Genomic DNA, 25,307 nt, shown 5'->3' with positions numbered 1-25,307 from the left:
TCGCTCATGTTTTAAAAAAAGAAGAAAAATCAGATATTAATATCATCAGATCAGTGTGATTTAACGGCTATGATCCATTCAATGTGGAACCAAAATTTGAACTCCAAGATTGGCATGTTTGTATCACTTGTAATTGAGCTGCAGCTTTCTTGATGGCATCCGCATCTTTAGCAGATGTTTCCACGCAAAATCTAAAATCTAAGCAAGAGATGTATACAAAATCAAAGGAATTTTAAAATCTCAATGCATCCATTTTGCACAAGTGAGCTGCATGGTTCTTTCATCCAAACCGTCGATTTGATTTGTCCCACCTTTGATAGAGGATCCTCCAAATTTCTTTTCAGATAGGAAGCTTCCATAGATCTGATTTATGACCGTTACATAGGAGCGTTTCCGCTTTTTCTCCGGGAAAAATGCTTCCGTTCCTTGCCTAGGTAGTAGTTTTCTTTATCTACGTGGAGGAATGACTTAACGGGCACGAAATCTACCCTGTCCATATCAAGCTGATTCAAGATTGAGGTGGGCCACTCCATAAAATTATACCTTAAACATCTAAATTCCAACGGCATGGCTCACTTGAGCTATGGAATCTATGATTTTGTGTAATTCTTTCATCATGATACAACAAAGTAAGTCATTTCATACCAACTAAATCAAATCAAACTAAATTTATCTTTTAATTATCCGTCATTTATATTCTTTAGTGTAACCCTTACTTTTATAAGTTAATTATATTCCGTAGTATAATTGCTTTTACTTGTTATTTATATTTCTTAATGTAATTTGCGGTGGTAATTAAGTAGTTGTTAACCTTAACTGTAATTCGAATTTACGCTCATATGTTGGATTCAATTCAAGTATTAAGAAGAGTTTTTCATTGAGGAGAGTGTTTTGCTATTGTTCTCCACGACTAACTGTAAGAATTCATTTCTTCTTGTTCTCTTATTAGTATTAAAAAATTCTTTAGTACAGAAGGCAAATATGTAACTCATTATCAGAGGACAAATCTTACCATCCGACTATTACCTGATTGCTTTAAAATATTGTGTGAGTGACTGAATAGGTGACCGATCTTAGTTGATCTTGGTCACATATTACCTATCCGCTTATTTTAGCACTTAGGGTCATAGTTGTTCGATTTAAATTAAGCCCCACATTCAATTATGACACGCCTGCATTTATCACATGACACCAAATCTGTAAATCAAACCACAACAAACTTGTTCCGAAATTTGGTTGGGTTCAAGCCATGTAAGAATTAGCTCCAGTCATGTAGGTTGGGTCTAGTCCGAATTGGGTTTGAGTCTTCAAGAATTAGACTCAAGACTTGAAAGGACCCGGAAACAGGAAGACCTGATCTTGATTAGCCCGGTATTGGGTGCTATAGGACCTGTCCAAACATGAACCATCGCTGGCCTGAAACAAGCCTACCCAGAAAGCCAAGCTTAACTTTGACCAGGCTTGGGGCTATTAGCTTGGCCTGTGGGCTGCTTCAACCTGGCACACGTGCCCCATCAATCTAACCAAGCCCAGGTTCATAAGTACATATGTTCTTTGTTGCAAAATATGCCATTTTAACACTCGGTTAGGCACACACATGCATTTTGTATGGAGTTCCCATGGGCTGGGCCCAAGCTCAGAATTCTAAGCCCACAAAAAATAATTAGGTGAAGCCTCGTTCTTTGCCTTACTTGAAGGTGGGGCCCACTGGTGAGTCAGCTATCCGTCGGCAATAATGTTTGGAGATGGATGGTTAGAAATAATGCAGACCATGGTCCAAATTCAACTAGGAGAAGCACCGTACACCCACATGGGTTATAGAAAATGCATTTTTTCTGTACCGTGGCCCTGATTAGACCAGACTCCAGTTTTCTGTATTTACCTTCGATGGCTTTGGACATTTTTACCCTTGCAATCAGTGGGTGTGAATGGGTAAAGAGATGGTAAATTCGTCATTGAGATTTTACCGTACAAAGGAAGGGACGGCTTAGATTCGAACCACTTCCTTTACTTCTTTTAATGAAGGTAGCTCAAACTGACTTGACCCATGTTGTATATGTAAAATCTGCTCTGTCCATCAGGCGAGGATAATTATTTTAACGGCTGAGAATATAAGCCCAGTTAAAAACTCACTGGACAATACCAAAAACTGCCAATTTCAAATGGCGTGGCCCACCTCAGTTTTTTTTTTTTTTTTTTTTTTTCAGGATGATTTTTGTATATTCTGTTCATCCTATCCTGATTAATAGGTTTGATGAAATATGCACTGTTTGGTAGGCTGCACACAAACCTATGGTTATCATCCCATTCCCACCGTTCCTTGTGGTATGATCCATTTGAGCTGTAGATCTAGCTAGATTTTATTTTATTTTTTGCTCCGGGACCTAACATTGAGTATAAAACCTGATGGACGGAGTGGATTTAAATTTAGAACATGGTGGGTCCCACGGACTGAGTGGCTTTAGCAGTTTTCATGTTGAACATGAAAGTAGCTGCAGTTTTGAGGGCCACTTCCTTGCTACGTTAGATCAGAAACATCACTACGATATGACCATTTCCTCTTGATTGAACTCAACATTCGCAATTCAGTTCAGTTGTGCATCCAAACGCGCCTTAAATCTACAAGGAAATAGATAAAATTCCACTAAAAGATCATCCATCACATGTACTCACTTCTATCAGAGCAGTTGTTACATCCATGCAGGGAAGTTAAACCTTGAGAAATGCAAAGGCTGGTTGTGACTCACGCCACACGTGGCAATGTATGTGAAAGATCTGTGCCGTTCATCAGGTGGGTCCACCATGTAGCCAGCTGGTCCAGTAATATGAAAAAGAATAGACATGTTAAGATTACAAATGATCTACTAGCCTGATGTTCAGGCCATGTATGTAAGTATATGGTGTGGCCCACCTGATGAATGTCCCAGACCTCCAAGTGGTATGAATAGCTTTAGCAGGGCTCTTAAACCTTTAAAAATTTTATATGCTGGGCCCCACCTGATGAATGACCTGGTTCTTCAAATGGTATATGGATAGAGCTTTAGCAGAGCTCTCAAACCTTTCCATTCTGCACATCAATGTTCCTGACTGGTCCCTTGAACCATTTCCTTGCATCAAGAAGCCACCACAGCAAGATCAGTGCCAAACCCACGGCCAGCGCGATCGGAGCATAGTTGAAAGTGTTCCAATCAAGAGGGTAGATCGTTGGCAATAGGAAGACTGAACATGTATAACAGATCCACAAGAAGGCTACCAAGCAAATTGGCCTACTTGCTCGGCCCAAGTAGAACGGTCCTGGTTTGAAATTATTCTCAGCCATGACCATCCTAGCAAAGATTGGAACTGCATATCCACCGACCCATCCGATCGTACAAATGGACGTGATGGCAGTGAAAACCACATTGACTTTCAAGATGGGAAGTCCAAGAAGAATACAGACGCCGGCACATAACCACACTGCGTTCGCAGGAATCTTGTGCTTGGGGTGAACTCGTCGCCAAATGGATGAAAATGGAATTCCTTTATCCCTGGATAGAGCATATACCTGGAAGATTGACATGTCACAATGAGCCATGATAGATGCGAAATCACCAACATCCGTGCGATCGCTTTGAAATAACAGTAAGAAGTGAAATGTTACAACTTATTTTTCACACATCCAAATGATGAAACAAATAATATCATTTACATATCCAATTAGTTTTTGACTTTTGATTTCATCTTTGTGAGATTGTCAATATTGGATTGAAGGAGTATTTAGAATAGACTAGAGCTGGGCATCAAGTTGAGTCTGACTGAGTTAGGGCTGACCCGATTCGATCTGGTTTTGAAATAGACCTGATCCAAACTCGACCCAACTCAGTGCAGAGTCTAGCATGCCTGACCCGATCTGAGTCTGGGTCTGGCCTGGACTAATCCAGACCGAGTCTGACCCAGTCACAAATACCAAGTTAGGTTGAGTCAGGTCAGGTGCAGCATGTATCCACATGCTGAAATCACAACTCAAAACCAAGGTGCACTTGCCAGAATTGCAGCCTCTCCATCAGCTACACAGCATCTCAGATCTGAAACGTCAAATCTGAGTGTATATATATATATATATGTGTGTGTGTGTGTGTGCGCACGCACACACGCATGAGTCGTGTTGAGTTTTGAATCGAGTCGAGTCAGTACCGAGTTGGATTTCGGGTTGAGTCGAGTCGAGTTGCTGGGTGACCCGAACTCGACTCAGTTTGAGTTCGGATTTGACAAAGTCTACTCGGTTTGGATCGAGTCGGGTATGAACAAGTCGGACGAGTTGAGTTTGCCGAGTCAAGTCGTCCCATGCCCAGCTCTAGAGTAGATCGAATCAAATATGCTTCAGGTTTTCAATTTATGATTTTGCAAATTGGGTGCCTTCCAATGGTTCTGGGCAGATTGGGGCCCACGTGATGCATGTATAAAATCCAACCCATCCATCATATTTGCATGTATCAAGGGAGGGAAATGCCCACCCTTGATTTTCATGGAATACCCACTACATTTGGTATAAGGAATCTGGCCTGGATGAAAGGTAAGACCAAAATTCAGGTTGTTCTTTGATTCAGGTGGGTCCCTGTGCAAATCAAGGATGGGCATCCTCTCTCACATTGCTCCCCACCTGAGTGTTGGATCAACAGGTTGGATGGCCAACATACATTACATGGGCCCTGTATCTGCCCATGACGACTGGAGCATGGCTCTTTGAAAAAAATACAGTCATCAAAGGAAAAGTTTAGGCTGTTTAGATGCACAATTGAATTGAAATGCAATAATTTAGTTCAGCAATAAGGAAATTGACCAAATTGCAATTACTTCAGATGACATATTGAGGGACTAGTCACCAAATCGCAGTCAGGTTACTTTCATCTTGGACTAGAAACGCATGTAGCTGCAATTTGAGGGCTACTTCCTTATTAAGAATACCATGGAAGGTAATTGCAAAATCTGGTCATTTCCTCTCTGTAGAACTAAATATTGCATTTCAATTCAATAGTACATCCAAACACTCTCTTATTAAGCATATCATTTGCTGGGTTTTTTTTTTCCAAGTTTGGAATGTCAAGACCAAGTTGGTTTGCTAAGAAAGTGATCCACTTCTCCAAATCAAAAGAAGGCTTTTCTTACCACTCTGGCCGCACTAGTAGTGATTGAAAGGCCACCAAAGAAGAACGAACCCCAAATCACAAACAGCAACACTATCGCTCCGGTTGAATTTTGATACCTCCCGTGGAATGCATCATACAGAATCTGTCCTGGTACAAATGCTCCAGCAGTCTCATTGTTCACATCATACAAGTAACTCGGATCCTGATGAAAATCGCAATCCCACATCAAATAGGTAACAGTCCGCCGAAAGCAAAATGCCCAAACAGTAGTAAAAGAATCATACCTGAATGCTGAAAGTAAGTGCTAAAATATAAGCCCATCCAAATATTGAAATGATTCCTATACTTGATAGAATTGCAATCGGGCCGTTCTTGTCTGCGCCTTTCGTCTCCTCTGTTAGATGTGCTGCAGCATCATATCCATACAGAGAGTACTGACTAACAAGAACAGATAGAACAACCGCGTATGCTTTGCTGCTTATCCCTGTCGACTCCGGCGATGTCTCGAAATGAGTGAACACATAGGAGGCAGATTGTGTTTTCAATGCGACCAGCGGAAGCATTATAACTATAACCAAACCCCCAACAACCTGCACATCGTTGGTATGTCAGAGTGGAAGAGATTGGCTGAACAAAATCTGAATTCCAGTGAATTAACAGAGGTGGTGTTTGTGTGTAGCCGCATGACAGCGAATGTACATCCACCCATCTGTATTTTAGTGAAGTAGATCTGTTGGAGCATCTGGTGTGATGTTCTAGACAAGCCCATCTGAAAATTCTGCCCCAAAAACTGAGAATTCGATGATGGAAAAAGAAGACTGAGAGTACATACCTGCCACCATATTGAAATTATGTCGAGGAAGGCAATGACTTCTAGTGCGAATGTATTCAGTATGGCCCATATAATCGTAAGGCCCATGTACATGCAAAAGAACACCCCTCGCGGGGCGAAATAACCCCCATCTTTGTTTGTACCAGTACATAGTAAAATGATGGTCTGCAACGTCTGAGATCCTGCGTAAGCCTACCAACCATGTAGAAGAAATTTGATAGTTAGAGACCAATCTCAATGCCCAAAAGTAAGGGTAGGATGAGAAGCATGCATTGCATATAACAACTTAAGAAGGAAATCATTTTATTAGTATCATGGTCTCCCAAGAAAATTGAATCTTGGGTTAGAAACCATCAAAATGTCCGCATGATCGATATATCAAGGGAAGAAATGCTACCTGTGTACCAATTCCGGCAATGAGGCCAATTGTCTCCAACCAAGCGCAGCACCACGATGCAAATGGACCCCACTTGGGGCCGGCTAAATGGGCGGCCCAGAAATAAAGAGAACCTGTCGTCTGTTTAATGTTACACCAAATAGCACATTATTTCCATAAATTCTTTTCCAGGAAGGACTAATCTATGTAGTAAGAAAGAATAAGGAAAGATACAACAAGAAGCGCGAAACAGAACCAGGCAGCATTTGAAATAGGAATTGCAGATAATAACAGATCCAATGTGATCAGGAGCAGTCAGGAAAGGAAAATGCTGATGGTATATACTGGGGAATTGCGAGACTCTAGAACCTGCATTGCCGATGCAGAACTAAATAATGACTGAAATGCTAAGGCGATTCACATGGTCGGATTGGGGATGTGATTAGCAGCAAATGGGGTCAACGTAGCTCGTCTGCACAAGATCTAGGCCATGCATCATGTGGGTCTGGTGGCAGCATGCCCTGCCCAAACATTAGTCTGGTGTGCCACACTTGAACATTGTTTTATAGACTGCTGGCCATTTCTTGTCTAATAGTCTATCTAATACTAAATGTTTCCCTAAGGCCATCTATCATAGTTGTGATTTGTTGGCACATGTGCAATGAATCATCACTTCAATCTCTTCTCTCGATATTTTCCATGGCATTTCTCAAACAACAATTTGAAATTTCCGTTGTTCTACATTGCTAGTCACCATCCATTTTCACAAGAGAAATTCAATTCACCCTGCTTAATTCGAAACTGTGTGAGTGATCATTCACGAGCGAAGGAATACAAGAAGTGGACATAGAATTTCAAACATTTTTCCAGTCCAGATTTGTAATTTTCAAGTCTAAATCTTCCAAGACAATCGACGTACACATTTTCTAGTAATTTCCTACACTATTGAATTTTCCCTTCATGATAGTAGCAATTGGCTTTTGCCACAAATTCCAACCAAGCATATGTGTGTGATTCGAAGGGTGCATCAGGTGGGCCCAAAAGTGTGGATGACATAGCTCAGGCCAACATGTTGGATGGAGAACCATTGGCTTCTTGTTTTAAACCGTCCATTGTTGGTCCATGTGTGGCCCACCCGACAAGTTAACTAGCCTAGTTTCTGGTATGTCAACCACCCAAGTACTAGTGGAGGAGGTGGTGTTATAAGGGGTTCTGTAAGGGAACTTCATCTATTTTCATTTTCATTTTTATGGGATTTGCAGCAGTGTGGAAGTTGAAATTAGAGCTCTTTTGGATGGCTCTTGTCCCTGTAAATGCGGAAAATTTCAAATCTTGAAGTAGAAAGCAACTGACCATAGCTCATCTTTTCAATCTTTTCAATCCGAAGACGGTAACTAATCATTGGAAATTATGGTATTATTGGGCTGAAGCGAAAAATCTTCTTTCTCAGCTAGGTTGAAAGCAACCAAACAACAGATGGTCTAGCTAATCATGCTTGTGGTGTGAGATTGGGTGCTGGTATTTTCCACAATATTTAGATTCCCGCAGGATATTGATATTGAGAAACAAAATAGAGAAAATTCAATTCTTCAACTATAAATCAGGCATGCATTAATCCAATTCAAGATTGAATTCTCTGAATTCATGTTAGATGAATGACATATTCAGTTAAAACAAAAGAAATTGAGGAATGGAAGATAATGATAAACAGACCGGAAAAGATGAGCAGATCTCAGCCATAGCAATCCCAACAAACCAGGTGAAGAAGGAGACCACCACCCATCCCCAAACTAGACTGGCCGGCCCAGCGTACCGCAGGCTCGATCCGTAGAGAGGGGTAATCCCTGTGAAAAGGGTGACGGTCGACACCGAAATCGCAAGTGTCTTGAACAGAGTCTGCAGCAACAATCAAAACCCAATTCAACTCAATTCAATCTGAGAAAGAAACAGAACAAGAGCCAAAACAACGACGATGAATGGTCCAGTGTCCCTAGTGGCATGGAGACATGTGGAGAGTCTGATCGGTCAATCTGGACCGTCCATTAGACCCAGCCAACGAAATAGTACAACCACCTGATGATCCTATCCATCAGAAATCCCTTATTTCCGAAGATATGAATGGATGGTCGGCATTATCTGATCAAACCAATTCTTCAGAATGGACCCATAAACAACCCATGGTGGGTTCCCCCAATGAACGGTTCAGATGGTTGATTGGACTTATTTCTATGAACAATCTTGACCATACATTGTAAAGGCTATTGATCTGGTGGTTCATATCATCTGATCAACACATATTTTTCCATGGGTGGCCCATGAAGTAGCTGACCCAATGGACAGTCCTGATCAATTGATCAGACTGTCCATCGTCCTGATGTCCATATACAACTAGTAAAGAAAACCCAATGCATGAAGATACAGAAAAAAGAGGAGAGAGAGAGAGAGAGAGAGAGAAACCATCTCTCTTCTGAGTTCTTGCTTGTAACCAAGCTCGTTGAGGCGCTTCTCTCCAGAATCCATTTCTCAGGAATGAATGAACGGTGATGATGATGGAAGAATGCGAAATGACAGCAGGTTTTGTAAAGCTTTAGCAGGAGAAAGAGAAGATGTCCAACGAAAGTAGGATTTTGGATTGCTTGACTTTCAGATGCGTGTTTACTCTCTTTCGTCTATTTATCTCTTTCCAAAGCGCGCCTTCTATTTATATATATATATAATAAACAGAAAAGCTTCAGACTTTAAATTTCGTTACAAATGGGAATGGACTTTTCCTTACATTAGTGGGAAATGATAAGGTGTGGCCGGTAGAGCCGGAATCTAGGTAACCGTCTCACTATCAATCAAGGCCGTCCATCCATTTTCCAATATCATTTTATTGTACAAAACCAAAAATTAGGTAGTTCTAAGGCTCAAACGGACCACACAGGTGGTAATTAACCATTACTGTGGGCCCTAGGAAGGGTGTCATTATCACCTCTCCTTCCTGTGGTCCACTTGAGCCTTGGGTGCTCGTTTTTGGGCTTGTGCCCTAAAATGATATGGCAAAATGGATGGACGGTGTTGATAAAATACATACTTCATGATGTCCCCTTTAGAGTTCCTGTCCCTTCCTAGCTAGTTACTAACGGGTTAGTATCCAATCCGGCGTTACCTGGCCCAGGCTTTCAAATCACAACTGCCATATTAGTCTATCTACCACCTTTACGCAGATCTCTGACACGTTTTTCTCCCCCTCACATTAGGGCGGCTCATTGAATCCCAATCGGATGGACAGGATCACCTGATGTTATTCTTGTGTGGGTCCATTTTTCAGATCGTGGTGGACGTCCCCTTCTGATTCTTTCACATTTCTTCATCGTGTAGACGGGTGTGCGTTGGCCACAATTTACTACTAAATAGCTGAACCCGATCCACACGACCAATTACACATCGAGCCCAACCCCGACCAGATAAAGAAAGCGTTCAGCGGTCTAGATCTGAGGGGGAAATCTGATGGTTTAGATCAGCCTATCAAACGGTACGGATTGAAGTACACATCTGCCACGGATACGGTAGATGAGGTTGCCACATTTTAGTAAACTGTAACGAACACACACCATAATCTTGCCGACTCGCATTCCGCTCATTTATAAGGTCAGAAGTTAGAACGAAGACCTTGACTACCTGGAAATGCTTAATTCACTTGCGCGAGTGAGATGGACTAGGATTCTCCCCTCGTACGTGCCAAAATGGAGCATGTGTATTTGATCCGGGACACTCGGAAGGTAGGACACATGAGAGTAATGGACGAACCTGATTTGTGATCTCGTTAGTTGCGGTGAGACCTCCACACCATCTCAGTCGCGCGAGTCTAGTTACTACGGTCTGTTGGTGTTGCAGTGCAACACGTTAAGCAGGTTGTAGGCGGATTCTGTCTCGGCTGAGTTCGTTTTGCCTCCGTCGCGACACAGAATCTAGCTGTGTTTCGCCGCCAAGTGGGACCCACGTGCTGAGATTGTCCGATGATTTTAACCGTGCTTATTATCTTTACTGTCATAAACAAGCTATTCCCTCGTCATCACGCTTTAATGATGATCCTGACCTTTGATTACTAGAGTTGAATACGAGCCATTAAAATTTCATATTTATTGTTCACAATTCGGACGCGGATTGCCTGCTGACAGCGTCACTAGCGAGGTGGCTACTGACAGTGCTCTGTGGGTCCCATAATAACTTATGTGACCAATCCACGCCATCCATCTATTTTTATATACTATTTATATACTATGTGACCAATCCACGCCATCCATCTATTTTTATATACTATTTTATGGCATGAACGAAAAAATGAGGCAGATCTAAATCTCAAAGAAAAAGTGTTGATTGAACGCTCACCGTTAAAAACTTCTTAAGGGCCAAAAAGGTTTTGGATTAAGCTGATATTTGTGTTTTCTCTTCATCAATGTGTGCGTGATAGATTAAACAGGTTGGATGACAAATAAACATTACATTGAATTCAGGAAAGTTTTTAACGGTGGGCATCCAATCTTCATTGTTTTCTTTTGGTGTGATCGATGATCTCTGTGATAATCTGTAAAATTAGATGGAGGGCTGGGATAAAATACATAGCACTGTCAGTAGCCACCTCGCTCCTGACGCTGTCATTACGCAATCCGCGTCCAATTCAGACGTCCTTTAAGCGCAAATTAATTAAGGTGGTCCATGCAGTACAGAGTCCGTAATTCCATGGTCGAATTTTCGTACGAGTAAGAACCGTGGTTCATTGATCTAAACCGTTGATACGATGGGCCCTGCTGTGAATGGTCCATGTACCGAAAAATCAGATTTATGAAAAATTCCCAATTCTTCAACTACTGGCACTAAAAGATATGGTTAAGGGGGAGCATTTAGTTGCACAAAATATCATGAAATTTCTTCATATTTCATGATGAATCAGTCTAATTTGTGTATATTTTATGAAATATGGAGCAACCAAACAATAAAGAAAATACAGCGGTAGTCCACTTCCAACAAAAAGAACACAAACTAATCTCTGTCTAGATATTCTAATCTAGACAGTCCAATCCATTGATCTGGACTGTTCATTAGGTCCACCACACATTTCATCGTCTACCGTACAAACATCACACCGGTCTAACAAATATGAACCATTTAATCAATGGTCTCTAATATAGACGGTCAAGATAATTTACAGAATTAAAAAAAAAAGGTGGTATCAACAATTTGATGCATCTGTTTGTTAGGCCCTAATATGCATTGCCTATGATTCTAAAGAAATGCTTTTGTTAGGCAATTGTAACCATCCCATCCATGGCTTTAAAAAATGGATGGTTGTAAATAAATAAATAAGCCAAATCAAAGATTAATTGGGTCATCCTATGACTATCAGTACAATTTTTGCATGATCGACTACAAAAATTGATCTCGACTTAATGAACAGTTCAGATTGATCGAATGGACCATCCAGGTGGGCTGACACAACTAGGATGGTCCAACGTACATGTGCAGCTAGTTGGCCAGAAAATCCACATGGTGGGCCCACCTGATGAGCGCTTGGATACGGCATGCGTTACAGCGAGCAAAAAACAACCTAGTCGCCCGAGTTCCCATTGGGAGGGAGATGAGATGAGGATGAGGTGAGGTGAGAAGAAAAATGGATATACGGTCGACAAGGACCGGCAGCATCTGCCTCTGCAGAATCCCATTCCTTGTGGCCACACTAAAACCCACCACAGCCGTCCGCTGCTCCTCCTCCTCCCATCCTCAAATCCAAGCCGTCTCTGCTTCAACACGCAAGAGGACCCTCATCCTCTCTGTCCTCTCCTCCCTCTGCTTCCCCTCTCCGATTCAACTCCCCTTTTCTTCTACTGCAGCTGCTGTAGAGAATCAGCTGGAGAGATACACCGACCCTAACGAAGGTTTCACCCTCCTCCTCCCTCCTTCATGGATCAAGGTATGTGGTGCGGCCCCCATTCATCCATCCGTCCATCATTCTGGGTTTCTTCTCTGATTCTTGTTGGTAGTATGTGTAGGTAGAGAAAGCAGGGGCAACGGCCCTATTCGAGGATGGGAGAGGTAACAATGTGGGAGTTGTGGTCACCCCCGTCCGTCTCTCTTCCCTCCCCGACTTTGGGTCCCCTCAGTTCGTCGCAGATAAACTCATCCAAGCTGAAAAGCGCAAGGTAAACATGCCCCATCTTTTCATTTCATGGCCCACCATCGAAATTCATCTGTTATAAACGGTCAGGGGGTCGTTGATTGGATGAATAAGATCCTATGAAGAGTCCTCATTGCACAGTACACATAAGTTTCCATTTCTCACAGGTATGGCCCATGGTTCGATAGAGAGGTCGTTTGGCAACTTGGGACTTTTGGTAATCACCTTCCAATTCAATTTCCAGAGTTGGATTTCTCGATAATTGGGATTCCATCAGTTATATCTTGAAATAAAGAATTTGATTTTGGGAAAAGATCATCCAAGTCCTTAAATTGAATTGGAAAGTAACTAAGGAGTCGTTTGCATGCAACTAAGTTTCTAAGTGGGGCGCCTGGATCTTAAGTTTTACTTAAAAGATAAGCTACTCATGCCTCCAGTAACTTATCTTGGTTTCTACTTATTAAGATGATGTGTTAAGTAACTTGAGTATAAAAAAAAAAAAAAAAGTTACTTATAATTGATCATAAACCAAACTTCCTTATTTGGTATCTCAAATAAGTTACTTATCCACTGTTGTAAGTAGAAAAAATAACTTATTTGGTGGAATCCAAATGGGCCGTAAGTGAATTTCAACTGCATTTCACTTACAGGTGGGGATGTACGCGAGTCGAGTTAGCTCGGTCAGCTCGCTCAATTCGACTCGAAAAAGCTCGACTCGCCTCGGCTCGAAATTGGATTCGGACGAATTGAGCTGCTTTTTGGAGCTCAAGCTCGAAAAAATTTCGAGCCCAGTTCAATCTTGCCCAAGCTTGACTCAACTCGGATTGAATTTGATTGGTGACTCGGTTTTTTTGATATGGGCATTGCTCACCGAGTGTTTGATGAAATGACTCAACGAAGTGTCGGCTGGTGAGAATTTGAATGTGCAGTCCATATGTTTGTGAAAATGCTGCACAAGCGAACTCGGCTCGAACTGGCCCGAGCTGCTGACCGAATAGAACCAAGTTGACTAGCCAAGATCGAGGACCGAGCCGAGCCGAGCCGAGTTCGAGCTGGGGTCCGCTAGTGGCCGAGCCGAGTCAAGCTTGGCACAAACTCGACTCGACTCGTGTGCACCTCTACGTACAAGGAAGTGACTTCCCACTCAGCCCCATGAAGTTCTTTGCCTGTAAATTTCCTCCCCCAGGGACAGAACTTAAGAGGCATCTAAACATGTAGGATGGCGGAGTAGGATTCATGCGGCCAACCTAAATTAATTGGGATATGGCTTAAATAATGATGATGATGATGATGATGGGCGTGGAATCCATAAACATGGATTTGGTAAGCATTTGGAAGGTATTGACCGTTGATTTGGAATTGGTAGGCCTAGAATCCGCAAACCACCCTCCATACAAGAATTCAAAAATGTGCCTTTTGCCACATTTCAAACAGGAATTTGCCCTAAGAATTGGGTCACTGATGCCCCAAATCGTGGAGTGCCAAACGACCCAATAGAACACCGCTCATCTGTTATGTCTCACCTTGGATGGATCATACCCCAAACATCTCCTTGATAGGACAACCACAACCTTCCAATAAAAGGTTCACAAATAGATAGCCAAGAAGAAACACTGCAATGGTCCACATGATTAGTGGCTAGTAACTTACAATCAGGGAGATTTTCGGGGATGGTCCATCAACAGCAGGAGACAACAGACGAATGGCCTGAGTTACTGAACCATGGTCCTCCACTTCTCATAATAAAAAAACCTGCAATTGGAATCTAACCACTCTTCAGCTTGTGGCAACAATAGCAGTGCACTGTATCCATATTTTATCTTGTTCTGTAGGAAAGTACAAAGGATGCAGAGGTGATAGGAGTTGCAGAAAGATTGGGTAATGGAGACCTACCAGTATATGAGTTTGAGTACAAGGTTGATAGTACCAGAGGAGGGATGAAGAGGATTTTTTCAGCTGCATTCATCTCTTCTAAGAAGCTTTATCTCCTGAACATTGCCTATGCCGACCGGATGGAGAATCCTCTAGATATGCAAACCAGATTGATGTTGGAACAAGTCCTACATTCATTCGATGTAGCATCATCATCTTCATCTTCATCCTCCATGTAACTGGAAAATGTACTTCTCATTCTTTTGAGACATACAGCAGCAGTCAGTCCGGCACACGTTTCAGTGTTCATTTATAGCTGTAGATAAGCTAATGTCACCATTTGGGCTGAGAAGGCATGAACTGGAAGCATCTCAAAGCATAGCCAGATCGTGGCCCCTTACTGGACCCGCGAAACACAAGGCTCTGTTGCTTATCAAATCAGAGACCATGCCTTCTGTGAACAGCAGTGGAGGAGACTGTAGTCCTGAGTGGACAATGAACACTAATTGGGAAACGGATGATGGATTCCATCTGCTTGACAACAAGGATGTCCAACATGTGGATTTCAAAATCCACTACATCCGTGGGCCCCACATTGATGCATGTATTTTATCCATGCCGTTCATCCATGTATCCTTTACACGTGACACACAAGTAAAGAATATAGGTGACTAGCATCAGTTGTAAAATCTGGTCCATTGAACACGATTCCCACGTCCACCATCGGTTGTGAAATCTAGTCCATTGAACACAATTCCTGCGTCCACCAGTGTTTCACATGCATCGGTGTTTTTCCCAAAGGAAGAATTGGATCCCAAATGTAGAATTGGATGGTCAAAATGCCATGATATTTACAGACATAATCAATGTGTAATAATGGTGTTAATTCCATGTAATGCAATTCAATACCACCTAATCCCGCATTCCAAACAGGCCCTAATGGGAACATTCCCAGATGGATGCAACTTTGCTTTCAAGAGCTTTAGCCTTCCTTCAAACAACTGGCATAAGGTCTTTCAAAAGCACCATATTTTGAAATTTTCACCCTCGCCATGTGGAGTTGAACTCATAGCAACTCAAAGCAATAAAAGGCCCAAAAGCCTGATTTCCCAAAATATGAAGCGTCTAATGCATAAATGACCGATCATGCCTACTAGTGCAGCCATGAGTTCAATTCAGGAACTTCACCCACCACTTCCGTTCTCATCCATTTAGCCACATTTGGCCAGGAATTTCTTTTGGTATGAACAACTCGCGAGGACTAAACTAGCCAAAGAAGAAGCAATTGGACTTTGCATAATAAGGAGGCTAGACAACTCAAAACGAAATACATTATTTCCGTGGGAAACATAAGAGACCATGCAGCAACACCTCCATAAACAGCTTGACCATCCGATGGTTACAAACATAAAAATAAGCTGCTCTGTATTGGCAAGACAAACAGGTCCCACAATGGCTCATTCCCCTAAACCCATTCGAATTAATAGATACTTAATATAACAATATATAACATACAACCCGAACGAAATTAGCTTTTTTGCTGCAAACTAAGCATTCTCAGCAACTGCCTGATCGATTTCATCCAAATGATCCCGTAGTATGCTCCACTTCATCGTACACAAAAGAAAGAATCAATAAAATGCCAAAACGCAATTATTAAAGTAGATAACTAAAGCCACGATAAATTCCAAGAAATAATCATACCTGATCCATGCTAAGTGAGATCCCTGCGAAAGAACATTAAAAGAATAAAATAAAATAAAATAAATGAGAACAAGCAGCATTCTAGCATATACCAAGATACACAACCAAATATATACCAGTCCGTGTCAAAAGCATTAAAATCGAGCCATTAGCAAATGAGGTAATGCAGGGACATTTCATACCGGGCTCAAGTGGGATAGCCCATGGGATGCGGGGACACACTCGGGGTGAGCGGCCCATGTGATTTGGGGCCCACGAGCTCACGAGGGGGTTCGGCCGAGCTCCTAACCCATGAGATGTAGGGCCTAGACTATGAGATAAAAGGATTAATTCGTCATACTCTAACAATTCGAGCTTTTAGAGTAAGTGGTTAATTGTCCTGCATCAAATTAGTATCAGAGTGGGAGGTCTCCTATTCGAGACTCCTCACCAAGGGTGATTAATGCAGGGGCATTTTCACACCGTGCTCGAGTGGGGTAGAATCATTATTAGAAAGATCATGAACGGTTTTGATTGCGTAGATTAGTTATTATTTTTGTTACTTCATCTCTAAGTATTAGTGTGTGTACATGGTGCAGCATTTAAGATTTAGGATTTTCTTATAAATAGGTAACCCCATGTAGGTATTTTTTTCATTGAACTTTATGAATAAAATTCTACGTTTTTTCTTCTTCTCTATTCCTCTAAGTTGAAAAAGTTAATTGGGTGTGAGACCCTCATTTCCTCAAAGGGCTAACTGCCGTGGTGCGAAGTCACAGCTATCCCAAATCATCCCACCTCTTACTCCCCACTTTCATCATTCCGCCCCCCCCCCCCCCCCCCCCCAAGCTTCATATTCACCTTTTTTTTGTGCTCAAGTTCTCCTCCACGGCAGATTTTCAGATTTTGGCACACTAGAGGGCCTGAAACTTCGGCGGAGCACCACGCACACACCAGACGGCGGATCGACATGAAATTTGGTGTGGGAGTGGGCCTCGCCTAGCCAACCACACCCTAGGTGGCGCTTTCCAGTTTCGTGGGCCCCACCCACGTGCGCCTGGGCCGGTTAGCTGTCCACACACGTGGATCGTCTCAGGTTCTGGATTTATTCTATTTATCTCCTCTCTCACCTTCAAACCTCAACCCTAACCCTAGATAATCTCAAATTTCAAATATTTTCAACTTTTGTAAACCTCTTGAATTGGGGAACAATCCTTTGCAAGATTGGATGAATCTTACACTCCTTTGGGCATTGTTTGGTTTATAATTTTATTTGATCCAGTCCTAAACTTGTATAGGCTTGGACCCCTGTAGATTCCCCTTGTTAAATGTTTGATCGTATGTGGGACGTGAAATTTTGTGATTGTTTAAAATTGGTATGATCTAAAGATTGAAATTTTACATGTCATATTTAATTTCATGTCCTACATTAAATTGGTATCAGAACAGGTCTCGTGCTCGAGACTCCTCATGAGGAGTGATTAATACAGGGGCATTTTCACACCGGGCTCGAGTGGGGTAGCCCATGGGATGCAGGGACACACCCGGGGTGGGTGACCCATGTGATTTGGGGCCCACGGGAGAGGTCTCGTGTTCGAGACTCCTCACCGGAGGTAATTAATGCAAGGGCATTTCACACCGGGCTCAAGTGGAATAGCCTGTGGGATGCGAGGACACACTCGCAGTGGGCAACCTATGTGATTTGGGGCCCACGGGGAGGGTTCGGCCGAGGTCCTAAGCCATGAATGTGGAGCCTGGGCTATGAGATAAATGGATTAATTCGTCATACTCTAACAATTCTAGCTTTTAGAGCAAGTGATTAATTGTCCTACATCATGAGGCCTCGAGATTGAAGTTTCATATTTTAGACTTGAAACAAGCCTTAATTGTTAACCCTCAAAGGTCGTACATCTGAGACCTATGAGCTAAGGCCTTAACTTCGCAGATCGAATCTACAGTTCAGAGGGGGGTGATGATAATGTTCAGAGGAAATTGAGGAAGCGTGAGCTTTTTTGGGTGAGAAACTTGTCTAAAAGCAGGACCCACACATGTCCTCATCAAGCACAAGAAATTATATCTTGGTAATTTTTCAGGGCCATAATGGTAGAGTTGAATATTATTTCATCACATTTCTTGGTGGGGAACCCAAGAGACAGATCACAGCAAGGTTTTGCATATCGATAGGGGGATATCAGCCAGACCCAAAACAATAAGATACAGGGCACTTCAGATCTGTATCAGACACACAGCAGACGATATGTGCCCATATCAGCCCTTTTTTTCTTTCTGGACCAAAAAATAAAAAATAAAAAAAATCAGGAAAATAAGAATATGCAAAACAACAGAATTTTTATTTATTTATGATTTAGCCATGTATTCAATTGTGTATTCAATCAGACCATTCTTTGATAAGAATGTCTTCCATCGGCTTGACCTGTTGAATGTCAACCAAATAGGCCCTAGTCGAACACAAGACTAGGGGCCATTATCTGAAATGCAACAAAAGATGATGATGATGATGAGAGGGGGGGGGAGGATAGTTTTCCCATTCTACTTTTTCCCCAAAAAGGTTCATTCCACTTCTTTTTTCTTGAGCTGATAAGATTTATTGGAAAATTCATTTTGCTTTGATTCGTCCAATCTTCACTCAAATCAAATCTTGTGTAAATAGCCTAGATCTAGTATAAATCTTGTGTAAATAGGCCTAGATCTAGTATAAAATGAATTTTTAATCTTCCTCCATGGTTAAAAGGAAGAACCAAGTGTAAAAACTACAGAAAAGATGGATATTATTAAATGGGGCCCTTATATCTGTATTGGCATGGAAATGGCAGCCTTACACACCAGCTCGTATGGACTAAAAAAGGACCTGTTGAAGATAGAAAGATGCTTGAGTAAAGCTTTTTCATCTTTTTGGGTCAACAATAGGATCGAGGTATGGTGACAATTTCTGCAGCTGAGCATTCCGGGACTCCCTCCTTCCCTTCCCTTCATTGGAAATCCTTGTGTTAATCTGCCAGCTCCAGGATGAGGACCACCAGCAAAACTGGAATTGACTCTATGATGATGATGAAATTACATATCTCCCTACCAACAGAACCTATATATGGATAAAGAGTTGTTTACATGTATATATATTATTCCGAAAGCAAAAGAAACTCTTAGTTAATCCTAATCATTTATTAACTCTAATCCTAACAATCTCTTCTTCTTTTTTAAAAATATTTAAAATGACTAAAATATCCATAAATTTCATCTTTCACCATGCATGCCTTCTGCCAATGGGTCATAACTCAACTCATGTCAAAATCACATGATATTGAAATTGTTTGAAAGATAATGAAATAGGCCAATTTCCTGTCATTTGGATATTGTTTGGCACCCAATAGGTATAAAACAAAATAACCGGTGAAAATAGCAAAGTAAAGTTTATTCTACAAGTGACTGACCTATTCTAACTCTGTCACTGCTTGAAAACAAACTGACGTGAGGAAACAAAAGGCTAAACCCTATGGACCTGTAAAACCAACCACATTATGCATGTGGGGCCCACTAACTGGACTATCATCAAGGGCCCACTTAACTGTTCAAAATGATTGCGGATCCCAAACTGCTGGTAGAGCAGATGGCAGGGCCCACTTATCTGATCGACAGATCATGGGATCCATTACTAGATTTTGTAGAACCTACTCTTGGATTGCATCATTCCCTCTTGATTGGGAAGAACTCTCTCAAGTAAGGATCTCTATACACATCCATTTTTATATCATGTCATTGTTGCTTCGGTGGGAGCTGGTGATGTAGCCCAATTGTCTAATCAATATAGATCTCGTTGGATTGCAATTTTTTTGTCATATACCGAGTATGTTGTTGTGTCTTCCAACTCATCGTTGATCATCACACTATCTTGCCCAATCATAATTGTCTTCAAATTTACCTTTGGGTGTTAACCAATTGTCCTGGTCTTCTCAGTGCAAGAATTGCATAAACACTAGTTGTGGCACACATCCTTGGAAGTTCCATTGATCATCAACAGCAATCTGTCCATTAAATCTTTAGTTAGTAATCCTTTGATCAATCAGCAGATCCATCCGGCAATTCTTTTCTCAATCTGGCTGTTGATCCATCTGCAGATTCATCGATTTCTTGTCTTCTTCTAGAGGATGCCTGAACATAAAAATCTTCTCAGCCAACAGATTCATCATGACCCTTTTTCCTACCATTTAAAAATAAGTATTCTTCTTCATGGATGCATTTTGAACCCGTATCCATGGCCTTCCAGGAAGAATATGCCAACAGTCCATGAGAATGACCATGCACCACACATCTTCTGATTACAATTCTCCAAAGGAGTATGTCAAAAGCTGACAACAGGTTGAATATGTTTACACTTGTGAAAGTAACCCAGACTTGACAGAGATGAAGCTCTCACAACTATTTTATGCTGATCACCATCTTAACAATCCTTCCATGTACCATACATCTATTAGGAAAATCATAATGTGAGTCTATCGTGCTTGGGAATTACGAAGATGGGAAGATGGGTTTTACAGGATTTTTATTTTTATTTTTTTTGAAAGATTTTTACAGCATTGAGTTTGGGAGATGAATTTTGAAATCCAGGGTTTTAGAGATGGGAGAAAGAAGAAAAAGATGGGTTTTTTTTTTTTTCCTAGAGTCTAGAATTCAGGGCGAAGATGGGAAGGAAAAAGAAGTTCTTTTTCTTTAACTATTTCTTGAAAAGGTGAGGTCTAAGGTTCCCGTGAAGGGAAATGAACTAAAAATTGTAAAAAAGAATACCACAAACTAACCCCATTCTCAAATATGCTCTGATACCAAAACTAACGTCATGGATGGCAACAAGCTCCTCAAAGCAAAAGAATGTCTCCATGCATGAAAAGTTCTTCTTTTTTTTTTTGGAAAGGTAACAATACCAGGATTGAACCCTGGATCACTCACGCACACTACACAGTCTCTACCAGCTCATCTAACAAGCGAGAGGCTCTATTTTTCATTCAACCTTTCATATAAGAGTTCAAATAGTGTGTGTGTGCGCGAGCGCGTTCGCGCAAATGAAATTCTATTCTAACCCTAATGACTCATTAGTAATGCTTTTTTTTTTTTTTTTAAAGTCACGTATTATACTAATAAAGATTTTAAAAGTCACGTATTATACTAATAAAGGAAGGGAACAACAAAAGAAAGAAGCCTGCACCGCTGAGGGAGCTACACAGGCTACTAAGAACCTAAAAACAGCAAATGACTCATTAGTAATCCTAACCATCTACGATTTTCTGTTTAATGGTTAAGTTGGCAACCATCTATGTTAATAATTAAATTTCTAAGTAAAATATCCCTACATCCCATCACAGTCATACAGGCTCCATAAATGGGTCAACTCAATCAATGTGTGTCAAAGTTGCATGGCATGGGCTCGTTTGAAAGCTAACTCAATAGGCTTTCAAACAGGTGCAATTTCGTGTCACACAAACACTGTTGGTACTCGGTACCCAAAAAGGCACACAAAATAAGAAACAAAAATACTTAAGGAAAACTTGTTCAACAAGGCACTCTGACTAACTCTTACAACTGATTAAATATACTAAGGACTCAAAGACTAAACAACATGTACTTGTATACCCACTGTTTAACTGCATGACAACCACCATCATGGTCTGGTCTGGTGTTCCATTTAACTGACAAATAGATTTGGGATCCAAATCACTGATCAAACAGATGGTGGGCTCCAAATCTTTGATCAGCATGAGATCCACTCCTGGCCATCAACGGCCCACTCTTGGATTGCACCAGAAAAGTCCATTCGAGTTGGAGATCAAGCTCCACAAAATGCTTCTGATGCTGGGAGAGAACAAGGAGCTACCATCTTGCATTCTGGGTCTGTCTGATGTGGCAAAGATAGCATAACTCATCTAGGAAGGCCTCCGTACACTCAAATCAGCCAAGTAGTCAGCCATTTCTCTTGTGAACACAATGGCAGGAGATGCCAAGAAGTGCTTACAATAAAAATCTCCCCTAACAGATCCACTTCTCGGTTCTAAAGGGACCTCCATGTCAGTCAATACATGGTATCACAACCTCATCCTTCCGAAAACCACCTATTAGGCATCTAGTACCAGCTTTGCACTAGAACAAACATGTAGGTCTCAGTTCAATAAAGACGAAATGACAAAATTGGGGCTAGATCGAAATGCATCAAAATGCAATTTGGGTTTGGTCATGGTTGTGAATGAACATGGGGCTCTCTCAGTGGGGCTAGATCGAAATGCATCAAAATGCAATTTAGGTTTGTTCATTGTTGTGAATGAAAATTGCAGCACTCCCTCCCTTTCTCAACAAATTACGCCTATTTGATTATGACTGTCAGATTGATGGGCATTTTTTGGACAGTTAAAATGAAAATCATCCAATTCCCCTATTTCAACAGGCAAGTGTTCACGTCGAAGGTTAGATTGGTGGTGGGTCTCTCTCTCAAAAATTTATGCCTTTTTTATTATTTGACTGTCAGATTGGTGGGCATTTATCAGGCAGTTAACATGAAAAATATCAAATTGTCCTATTTCAACAGACAAGCGTCCACAAGCGTCCACATCAGAGTTTAGGATCATTCAAACAATTTAATTTTGGGACTGTAACTCAACAGCAATGTACTACAATTTAGTTAGTTTAATTTGACTAAATGTACGCCACGTGTACAATTTATAACTGCATGTGTCTCAAGTGTCACATGCTGCCTGAGTATCATATAACTTCGCTATTCTGATTCAGTTCAATTGCTCATCCAAAAGGACCCTTAACTACTACATCCAAGCCACTAAGGCATATCAACAAGCCGCTTTGAAATACCATTCCCCCAGAGACTAACAGGCAATTGAAATAACATTCCAATTGAAAGTGAGAATCCCCAATTCCCAGTTCCTCCCTCCCATCGAAAATCATCTGCTGCATTCCTCCCACTGAGGTGTCTAATCCCAAAACCCTAAATTATAATGCTTGTGCATAAAAAAAAAAAAAAGAAGAAGAAGAAGAAGAAGACGACTAGACGAACAACTTCCACCTTTGCTAACAACAACCAAATCATGAATACACCACAAAATCCACTGAAGAAACCAGCAATCGGAATAACTAAATACCTTTCAATCGCAAAAAGAGAGAATTAATATATATAATTAAGAAAGAAAAACAAAGCAGATGGAAAGAAAAGAAGAGACCTTTCTTTCCAGGCATTTGCCTGCCATCTTTCATGTAAAATTCGCGAATGTCAACGACAACCTTCCCTTGCCAGCTTCTCACAGAAACCCTTCGATTCCTCGATATCTGAAACCAACAACTCGACATAAATCTGAAATTAGTTGTTAGAAAGAAAAATAGAGATCAATTTCTCCGAAAAGAGGGGAAAGAAGAAACAGACATCACAGATTGTGATGGTATCGGAGTCGTCAGAATCTGTTCTTGGAGCTTTCTTGGGATGGGTGGACCCATCCAAATCTCCATCGCTAGCATACTCATCTTCGTCCTTTCGTTTTCCCCTTCTCGACATTTCTCCCAGAGTGAGTAGATGGGTGCGAATTGAGAGCTGAGAAGTGAAGTTCCATTCCGCGTGTATTTTACACGTGTCAACATCTCCTATAGGCGCGGTATCAGACCTATTGCGAGTTGGTTTGATGCGTCCTCACTCAGGCGATTCGCAGCTCGACTCATCTATTGATTCCAGTTGCCGAATCTAAATAAAAACTGTGCTCTTATTCCAATGTTATTGGAATAAGACCACCATTAAGAAAACACATTTTCCTTTACAATGGGCGACCAAGCACCATGTCCAAATCATTGAGTATAAATTTCTCTATTATTTAAGGTCCATTTAGTAGTATGGATTGGAACCCTAGATTTCTAATAGTGTTTGGATGCCTTGATTTTCAAAACTTATAGTGGTCTAAATTTTGACTATAATTTTTTTTAATGATTATATATATATATATATATATATATATATATATATATATTTACATGATAACAAATGTGATGGAAGAAAATAATTTCAAATATTTTAATATAATATATGTAACATGCAAAATAATCATTATGATAAGTCCATTATAAAATGACATTTTCTCAAAAATTAAAGTGATTCCAAGCATTAATTATGGCCCACAAAAGCAAGTATATTAATTTTATAATTGAAGTAAAACTCATTAATAGTTTTTGAATTATTGTCAATTTTTCAATAATGTGTCCCACGTGATGAGTATATGGATCACTCCTTTAGAGCATCACATATGTTAAAATTGGTGTCTCCAATCTATTCTTGAATAGTGGATTTCAATCAATTAATAGTCTGATTCAATCAATCGATAATATTCTAAGTATATGAGTTTGCTTGTTGGACAGTTTTTTGTAGTTTCGATCAATTGACCATTTAGATTCGTTCGATTGGGATAATTCAAAAAAATCAAATTCTCTCTAGTTACTTTTAAGCATGTTCAATTGATGAAATATGGAGGCTTGATCGATCGAGGGTTACTCGATCTATGTTGATCGATCAACGATTTTGTGTAACTCCTGTGTAAATGCGATTTTTTGTTTCTAATTCTATAATCTGGCTATAAAAGCCAAATTAGTACGGGATTAGGGTATCGCTATGACATCTAAGGGTTAGAGAGAGAGAGAGCCAAGGAATTTTAAAGAGAGAAAACTAAGGGTTTTCTATTTTGTAAATTTTACATATATTGTAATTTTATTTTCATAGGATATTGCTTGTCGCTTTGTGTCGTGATTTTTTTTTCTGTAAGGGTTTTTCCAAGTAAACTTTTTGTATTCTCTATGATTGTTTTGTTTGCTCTTATCTTTTGTTTGTGTGATTTGACTCTAAGGTTGCTTTTTTGCCCTAACAAGTGGTATCAGAACTTTACATTGGGATTCAAGTTTAAATCTGAGACATGGCGATGAAGGGATCAAACTCGAAGTATGAAATAGAGAAGTTCACCAAGAAAAATAACTTTGAACTATGAAAGGTGAAGATGACAAGCCTTCTAGTTTAGCAAAGATTGCATTAGGTACTCCTTGGTATAACGAAGCGTCTTTCAACTATGCAAGATGAAGAGTGTGAAGAACTTAATCAAAGGGCGATTACATTGATTCAATTATGCTTGTCCGACGATGTCTTATATAATGTACTTGATCAAAAAACCACCACAGAGATTTGGACAAAGTTAGAAAGTTTATACATGACAAAATCTCTCAGTA

General features: G+C 40.7%; 3 protein-coding genes across 6 annotated transcripts; 1 reads left to right on the top strand and 2 right to left on the bottom strand.

Moving 5' to 3' along the window:
* Nucleotides 1-2,620: 2,620 nt before the first annotated feature.
* On the bottom strand, nt 2,621-9,038 carry LOC131242669 (amino-acid permease BAT1-like). The gene is made up of 7 exons (XM_058241464.1): nt 8,792-9,038; nt 8,048-8,230; nt 6,356-6,475; nt 5,959-6,150; nt 5,411-5,716; nt 5,146-5,328; nt 2,621-3,544 (listed from the first exon to the last, which is right to left on the bottom strand). Exons 1-7 carry the CDS (start codon nt 8,852-8,854, stop codon nt 3,053-3,055), a joined length of 1,539 nt encoding a protein of 512 aa, XP_058097447.1. The 5' UTR covers nt 8,855-9,038; the 3' UTR covers nt 2,621-3,052.
* Nucleotides 9,039-11,930: 2,892 nt separating this feature from the next.
* LOC131242668 (psbP domain-containing protein 2, chloroplastic) lies at nt 11,931-14,672 on the top strand. Its single transcript, XM_058241463.1, has 3 exons — nt 11,931-12,287; nt 12,367-12,516; nt 14,324-14,672. Exons 1-3 carry the CDS (start codon nt 11,988-11,990, stop codon nt 14,600-14,602), a joined length of 729 nt encoding a protein of 242 aa, XP_058097446.1. The 5' UTR covers nt 11,931-11,987; the 3' UTR covers nt 14,603-14,672.
* A 1,002-nt stretch (nt 14,673-15,674) lies between these two features.
* Nucleotides 15,675-23,759, bottom strand: LOC131242667 (RNA polymerase II transcriptional coactivator KIWI-like). Of its 4 annotated transcripts, XM_058241459.1 has the most exons (4): nt 23,476-23,743; nt 23,276-23,381; nt 16,068-16,090; nt 15,675-15,970 (listed from the first exon to the last, which is right to left on the bottom strand). In XM_058241459.1, the coding sequence occupies exons 1-4, from the start codon at nt 23,602-23,604 to the stop codon at nt 15,911-15,913; spliced, it is 318 nt and encodes a 105-aa protein (XP_058097442.1). In that variant the 5' UTR covers nt 23,605-23,743; the 3' UTR covers nt 15,675-15,910. The 4 variants fall into 4 exon arrangements, with proteins under 4 accessions (XP_058097442.1, XP_058097441.1, XP_058097443.1 ...); XM_058241458.1 differs by lacking the exons at nt 15,675-15,970; nt 16,068-16,090 and adding an exon at nt 18,704-19,146 and having other exon boundaries at nt 23,476-23,759; XM_058241460.1 differs by lacking the exons at nt 15,675-15,970; nt 16,068-16,090 and adding an exon at nt 18,704-19,104 and having other exon boundaries at nt 23,476-23,757.
* Between the last annotated feature and the right edge of the window lie 1,548 nt (nt 23,760-25,307).

The sequence above is a fragment of the Magnolia sinica genome, chromosome 4 (genome assembly GCF_029962835.1).
Source record: "Magnolia sinica isolate HGM2019 chromosome 4, MsV1, whole genome shotgun sequence".
NCBI classification, from domain to species: domain Eukaryota; kingdom Viridiplantae; phylum Streptophyta; class Magnoliopsida; order Magnoliales; family Magnoliaceae; genus Magnolia; species Magnolia sinica.
Note: the sequence above shows the minus strand (reverse complement) of the source record. Positions and strands in the feature narration are given on the sequence as shown.

What these genes read in the sequence shown, in the direction of transcription:
- LOC131242667 (XM_058241458.1), bottom strand. Translation starts at nt 23,604, where the DNA reads ATGTCGAGAAGGGGAAAACGAAAGGACGAAGATGAGTATGCTAGCGAT. An exon ending in ATACCATCACAATCTGTGAT is followed by an intron (nt 23,382 to 23,475) that starts GTCTGTTTCTTC and finishes TGTTGGTTTCAG; the next exon opens with ATATCGAGGAATCGAAGGGT. An exon ending in GCAAATGCCTGGAAAGAAAG is followed by an intron (nt 19,147 to 23,275) that starts GTCTCTTCTTTT and finishes ATCCATATATAG; the next exon opens with GTTCTGTTGGTAGGGAGATA.
- LOC131242668 (XM_058241463.1), top strand. Translation starts at nt 11,988, where the DNA reads ATGGATATACGGTCGACAAGGACCGGCAGCATCTGCCTCTGCAGAATC. An exon ending in TCCCTCCTTCATGGATCAAG is followed by an intron (nt 12,288 to 12,366) that starts GTATGTGGTGCG and finishes TAGTATGTGTAG; the next exon opens with GTAGAGAAAGCAGGGGCAAC. An exon ending in TCCAAGCTGAAAAGCGCAAG is followed by an intron (nt 12,517 to 14,323) that starts GTAAACATGCCC and finishes CTTGTTCTGTAG; the next exon opens with GAAAGTACAAAGGATGCAGA.
- LOC131242669 (XM_058241464.1), bottom strand. Translation starts at nt 8,854, where the DNA reads ATGGATTCTGGAGAGAAGCGCCTCAACGAGCTTGGTTACAAGCAAGAA. An exon ending in AAGAACTCAGAAGAGAGATG is followed by an intron (nt 8,231 to 8,791) that starts GTTTCTCTCTCT and finishes TTGTTGCTGCAG; the next exon opens with ACTCTGTTCAAGACACTTGC. An exon ending in CTACTAGTGCGGCCAGAGTG is followed by an intron (nt 3,545 to 5,145) that starts GTAAGAAAAGCC and finishes TCAATCTTCCAG; the next exon opens with GTATATGCTCTATCCAGGGA.